The following is a 7,043-nucleotide window of genomic DNA, read 5'->3' as shown; positions in this document are numbered from 1 at the left end:
GCCCCCCGTAGGGCACGATTTGTTTTTTCTCTATATACGGTATATAAAAATTTAAGTCGATTGCGGTTTTCTCATCATTCATCATATCGCCATCAAACTTTGGGGTGTTGATTACAACACTCCAGGAAAGGGTTCTACAAAATAATTTTTTTTTAATTTCGAAAGGTCGGCGCCACGGGAGGGGTGCGTTTTTTTCTCTATATATGGTTTATAAAAATAATAAACGTGAATTGCGGGTGACACTATTCACACGATCGCCATGAAATTTTGGGAAAATGTTGAGAATACTCCTGGGGAGATTTTTGGCGCAAAAAACATTTTCAAATTCGTAGGGGTGGCGCCCCCGCAGCGCGCGATTTGTTTTTTCTCTATATACGGTATATACAAATTTAAATCGATTGAGGTTTCTCACCATTCATCCGATCGCCATCAAACTTCAGGGGACTTGATTAGAACACTCCAGGAAAGGGTTCTGTTAAAAAAATTACTTTTTATTTTCGCAAGGGCGGCGCCACAGGAGGGTGCGATTTTCTCTATATACGGTATATAAAAATAAACGTCGATTGCGGGTTTCGCGGCGTTATTCCGATCGTCATCAAACTTTGGGGAGTTGATTAGAACACTCCATGGAAGGATCTGTAAAAAAAATCTTTTTTTTTTAGTTTCGCAAGGGCGGCGCCACGGAATTAGGGGATTTTTCTCTATATAGGCCCAACGGTATATAAAAATAAAAGACGATTGCGGTTCGACACAGTTTATCCCGGTGCTTTAAAACCTTAGGGAGTTGATGATTACTCCCGAGAAGGTTTCTGGGGTCGGAGGGGGGGAATAGAGGTGGGTGGGGGGGGGGGCGGGGAGATTTAATTTTGCATGTGCGCCCCCCCCCCCCCGGCAGGATGCGATTTGGCGCCCTGGTCTTTCCCGTTAGCGCTATGGTGACTACGTTCGGTCTAAACAGCGTGATAGGCAATGGATAGGATGGGGCGTTACAAGCGCTCCCTAAATTGAATGCTCTGGCGCCCTGGTAGGGTGTGATTAGGCTGCAATTAAAAATGTCTGTTTCGGTCCCCAAAGGCTCACATGGGCACCTGAGGGCCATGTAATACGTTTTATTTTAATAATAAGAAATTAACGAAGATTAGATTATTAAATATTAACTGTGATGTTTCTTTTTGTCCGTAAAAAAAATCCAGTTTCTTCACTTTGCGAATGATGCAATTAGCATCTATTTTTAGATAATCCAAACAGAAATTGAGATGGAACATCTAATTATAGACCATTAGTAACGCTAACATATTGCATCAGTCACACTGATGTTTAAAAGACGTCAAACAATTTGTTTAAACAAACTTGTTGAAATATATATATATATATATATATATATATATATATATATATATATATATATATATATATATATATATATATGTGTGTGTAACTCAAGGAAAAAGTTCCTTGTTTAAACTTATTTGGTATCACAAGACCAATCGTTACTTTTATTTCAGTTTCAACGAACTTTGCTGCTGTCGGCTATGCCGGTAATTTGAATTTGTTGCTAACTCTCTGTGTTGGTGCTAATTTATTTAGGTGGATAGGCTACGTCTGCCATATTCATAAAATTACACTTGTGCACGTGTATATATACAAACACAAATCATAGTTTATGATTTTATTACATTACTAGACTACCCGTCATCCGTTGGATAACTGTGGGTTTCGGGGGTCATCCATAAAAAGCATCACGTCTGTCACTTATTGTCACAAAAAACCAGACCCCACATTCAAAAAGAAGTTTTTTTATCTTTTAAAAACACCGAAAACACTGATTTCGGACTATCCCTTCATATACTAACGTCACAGGTGACCTACTCAACTCTACTTCACCTGCCCAGTGTCCCGCCAAGTCTCAGACAACATGTTTTTATCGTTTAAAAAAACGATTCCAGCGGAGCATGTCTCTGACCACACTATCCCTTCATATGCTAAGGACAAAGAAACAGATTAACTCTACTTTACCTGACCTGTACCCTGTCAAGTTCAGATAGGCAACTTTATCATTCACATCTATAAAAAAATGATAACAAAAATTATCATTGACTTATTGGTCTAGAACCTGTGCCACCCGCATGCAAGCCGCTTACACTAAGAACTTAGCTATTTTACTCGTGACATCACAGATGTTTTTTTTATACTATAGTTTAATACTTTGAGTCTCCTCATGCAACTTGATTTACGCGCATAGATCTAGATCTAAGTCTAGTAGTAGTAACTTTCAAATTAAATTTTATCTTAAATTAGCCAATCAAAGATTTATATAAAATAATGAAGATTTGAAATTATCTGGATCTAGATAGAATTATCTAGATCTAGATTCTACGACTCGTTTAGCATGTTTATATAACGTGAAAACCCGCCATTTTGCTCGTGGTAAACATAGCCTAAAAATAGTCGGAAGTCATGCGTCCGGTCCGGACGCCATTGTTGTTAGCAACCGACCACGCCTCCAATAAAGCGAGTAATCCTACTATATCTAGCTCTAGAACCTAGATAGATAAAACCGATGTATTCTCGGATTAGATGGTCATTAAAGCTAAACAAAGATTTATATAAAATAAGTCCTGAAATAGATTCTAGATGTAGAATTTGCATTAAGTCTAGATCTAGAATTTACGTAAAGTCTAGTGACCTAGATCTAGATTTTCTAGATCTAAAATCTAGATTTCATAACAACATGTTCTTCCTTCGACAGCTGATCTGTAGATCTAGAGAAATTTATCGTAAAACTAAATGAGAAAGACAGTTGAAAATTGATTTTAAGTGTTAGAACGTAATAAATACAGCAAACGGACGAATTGTTAAAGTTATAGCCGACAGAAAATTAGCTTTAGAACGCGTTAAACTTTGGAATGGGAACACTATCTTCTTCTTTAGACGCCGCCATTTTATTGTACTAAAAGGTAAACCAAAAAAATGTGACGTCACTGTTTCGTCGAGTCTAGTGGCTTTTCTAATCTTTTTTTTTTAAAAATGTGGTTAATCTACCTATGAATAAATCAATAAATTAATTAACGTCTTTAAAAAAATGTGTAATTAACAGTCTGTCTGCAATCAAAAATTATTCTCTACCTACATACTATTTTACAGCCCCCCATATACAGCAGTTTCCTTACAGTACGAAATCAGACAAACAAATAAATATTCAAACATGTAAACAAAGTTGAGTTTTAGTAGTATATAGATGGTGTACAGTTTTAGTCAGTATTTTTGACAAATTTTATTTTTTTTGCAGTGTTTTTCGTTTTGAAATATTTTACATATTATGCTTTTTTTTCATTTTCCCATTGTTATGTATGCTAACGTAGGTTCTTACAAAGAATGACATTGCCCGTATAAAGCTGTTCCGAAAATTTTCTTTTCTTTTTATCTTTGACAGACCTTGCTCTAGTGTTGGCTACAGCAGTTATGGCCCTTGTTCTATCTGAATGGTATGGTGTTATAGGAGAGTAAATCATCTGCCGTATGCCGTGGCTGTCCTCGCGAACAAATTCATACATGGACTGCCCTTTTTGTAAATGGTGTAACTGCAAAAACTATTTTGTTTATATTTAGATTTATACGTCTGTAGCTATATATTTCGGACGTCTGCAATTTATTATTTAAGGTTAATTAACTTAATTAACTATCAAATTAAATAACGCAAATGTGATTATTTATTTTTTTAGATTTATGATTTAATATTACTTAAACTAAACATGTTATTTAGAAGTGGGAATGGTTAGACGTATGTTTATTTGGCAAGTCTGTTCTCCCCTTATTAAAACCAGGAGTAAGGCACGGTTAAGAAAAAAAATGTTTTCATTGGGTTTTGGGTTTGACAAGGAAGTCAATGTTTTATGGCGCAGGGATCAGCCACGGCATAAATAAACGTACGTCACACGGCTTTGTTTGTGCTGTTTCCCCACATGTGTTGCGGGCAAGCTTTGCCTCAACACATACCTGTGACAGTCAGCGTAGGCTTATGTCTAACGGTTGATTGCGAGAGAGAGAGAGAGAGAGAGAGAGTGTGTGTGTGTGTGTGCGTACGTGATGAGTGGGGGAGGTGCGTGTGTGTGAGTGTGTGTGTGTAAGTCAGGAGGGGAGGAGGTACTTGCCGTGTGTGTTGTTTTTTTATGTTAGTGCGTATGTGTGTAGGCCAATATATTTTAATCGTATGTAAAAATAAAAAGTGTAGGGGGGTGGGGGGGCGAGTTGGCCTAGAAAATGAAATACTCTGGACGTCTAAGTCAAAATTATGCCCCGGATGTTAAAAAATCGAAATGCGTGGCTGCGTCACATGATGTTGTCAACGTTGTGTATCGATCGTTTTAATTAATGAATTAATTATCGAAAACGTGCTGGGCTTTTGTCCAGATTAGGTGCGTTAATTTAAATATGAAAATTTAAAGTTTAGTACAGTAACTATAACGCTGTTAAAAATGTAGATACTTTTTTTTAAGATGTAGATTGGGTCAGAAATGAAGAAAAAAAACAGATATCTACTCTAAGAGTCGTATATAAACGACGTCACATGCCAAGAGTTAGGGGGTTCGGAATTATTTCTACAGCGTGTGACGAGAGAGGTAGGGGGTCGGAATTATTTCTACGGCGTGTGACGAGAGAGGTAGGAGGTTCGGAATTATTTCTACGGCGTGTGACGAGAGAGGTAGGGGGTTCGGAATTATTTCTACGGCGTGTGACGAGAGAGGTAGGGGGTTAGGAATTATTTCTACGGCGTGTGACGAGAGAGGTAGGAGGTTCGGAATTATTTCTACGGCGTGTGACGAGAGAGGTAGGAGGTTCGGAATTATTTCTACGGCGTGTGACGAGAGAGATAGGGGGTTCGGAATTATTTCTACGGCGTGTGACGAGAGAGGTAGGGGGTTCGGAATTATTTCTACGGCGTGTGACGAGAGAGGTAGGGGGTTCGGAATTATTTCTACGGCGTGTGACGAGAGAGGGTAGAGGGATGGTGTCAGAAAGTGTGAAGATACACAAATTTTAAAAGGGAATGTTAGAAACTAAAAAAGGGGGGGGGGGGGTGTGGGGGGAATGTTGGAAACTGAATTTTAAAAGACAGTCGTAAATGGCAATAGAAATTAATTCAATAGTTTAAAAAAACTAAAAATGCATTTTTAGAGGGGGTTATAGGCTGAGGCCAGACGTCTTTTGTATGGGGGGGGGGAGATCTGAGCTTGGGGAGGGGAGAGGTAAAAATATTTTTAAAATCATGACGTCATTTTATGAATGACCCCTAAAAATTTACCAAACTCAAACCGTGGCTATGATTGGCTAATACTTTTTTTTTTTAAATTCAATTCATACGCAGTCACATTTAGGCGTCGATCAATGAAGTTCACCCGGCAATCAGTATTGATACTATTAATAGTAACACCAACGACACATTTAACATCGATTTTGCGCAAACTTTTAATTAAGCTTATGATTTTTACATTTTTTTTTCTAAAAATCTACAACTATTTATAATTACATTTCTACGCTTGAGTTTACTTAAAACATGATATTTAGTAAACAAAGTCCCCCGCCCTTGCATGCAAATTCAATTTGACAAATGTATCTCTCTTCTCGTGATATGAGCTCTACTTTAAAAATGTAATGCATGTATCGGTTTAAGGAACTCGTAGCTACCCTTTGTTTCTCGAAAGATTTATGGTGTGGACGAGGGAAGGGCGGAAAAATCAAATGGTGCTGCGATGCACCACGGAAATAATTACGTCCCGTTTGCTTTGTTGCGAGAAACGCTTAACTCTATATCCTGTTGTTACAAATAAGATTAAAGAACATCGCTAAAGTGTTATGCTTGCAGTAGAAAAAGCAGAAGCTAACCAATGTTCTGGTCAATCGACGAGTTGTTACAAGTTGTTACCTGAAATGTTGAAATTTTACTTTTTTTTTTCTACTTAACCTCCATGAACCCGTTTATCGATTGCTAATCCTGCATTATATGTTTTATTTTTCACTTCACTAGGCGTTCGTGCTTAAAAGTGTTATAAAACCTCTAACTTTTTTTCTCAACACTTTTGTTGTTTTTAACTCTGAAGGTTAATGTGTTCTTCATTTCGGCAGTGGAAAGCAATAAATCGCATTGATCATTGTTCTCTAGTTTGTTGTTTCACTTTGAGCAAGTGTGTGTGTGTGGGTGGGGGCAAGGGGGGGGGGGAGAGGAGGGGTAAAGGGGACTCTTTGTTTGTCAGTTAAAAAAAAATTATTTTTAAAACTAAGTTACGTGTCTGTGTATTTTTTCGGATCTATGTTACTGAGTCAGACACAATGAAATGAAAAAGTGCACACGCAAAAATCAAATAGAATGTTTACATTTTGGTTCACCTTACAACAGAGCATACGAGTTGGGGGGGGGGCAATATCTTACAGGTATGAGGTGCCATAGTAAGGATATTAATCATAATATGAAGCTTAATAGAACTGAGGATGAATAGCCCCTCTGTTTTCTAGGGCTGAAAAGAACAGTTGTCAGGATGAATAGCCCCTCTGTTTTCTAGGGCTGAAAAGAACAGTTGTCAGGATGAATAGCCCCTCTGTTTTCTAGGGCTGAAAAGAACAGTTGTCAGGATGAATAGCCCCTCTGTTTTCTAGGGCTGAAAAGAACAGTTGTCAGGATGAATAGCCCTTCTGTTTTCTAGGGCTGAAAAGAACAGTTGTCAGGATGAATAGCCCTTCTGTTTTCTAGGACTGAAAAGAACAGTTGTCAGTGAAGCATAAGCAGATGGGATGAGCTATACAGAGCATTTGTGGTCAGTGTTTTGACCCGTTACTTCTTTACGAAACTTTAAGAAAACTACTTTCTAATTTAAGAGTAGCCATTATTCTCTTAGAAGATTAGCCTTTATTCTCTTAAAAGATTAGCCTTTACTGCAGAGGCGTAGCGACCCTTCCCGGCACCCGGGGACAAACTTTCGATTAGCACCCCTCTCAAACTTTCAATTTGTTTTTCCAACCCATTTTGGCGCCCCATAAAATCGGCGCCC

The 7,043-nt window shown here is 38.0% G+C and overlaps 1 protein-coding gene across 1 annotated transcript; it reads left to right on the top strand.

Moving 5' to 3' along the window:
• Positions 1–1,505: 1,505 nt before the first annotated feature.
• LOC131958595 (uncharacterized) lies at positions 1,506–4,053 on the top strand (the record flags this gene model as incomplete). Its single annotated transcript, XM_059323711.1, is given in 2 exon segments — positions 1,506–1,538; positions 3,434–4,053. Coding segments are annotated over 2 exon segments (107 nt in total), but the record flags the coding sequence as incomplete, so codon positions are not given.
• Between the last annotated feature and the right edge of the window lie 2,990 nt (positions 4,054–7,043).

Source organism: Physella acuta, unplaced genomic scaffold (genome assembly GCF_028476545.2).
Source record: "Physella acuta isolate Inbredline_101_S28 unplaced genomic scaffold, ASM2847654v3 ptg001340l, whole genome shotgun sequence".
NCBI lineage: Eukaryota > Metazoa > Mollusca > Gastropoda > Physidae > Physella > Physella acuta.
This window is presented reverse-complemented; position numbering and strand designations above follow the sequence as displayed.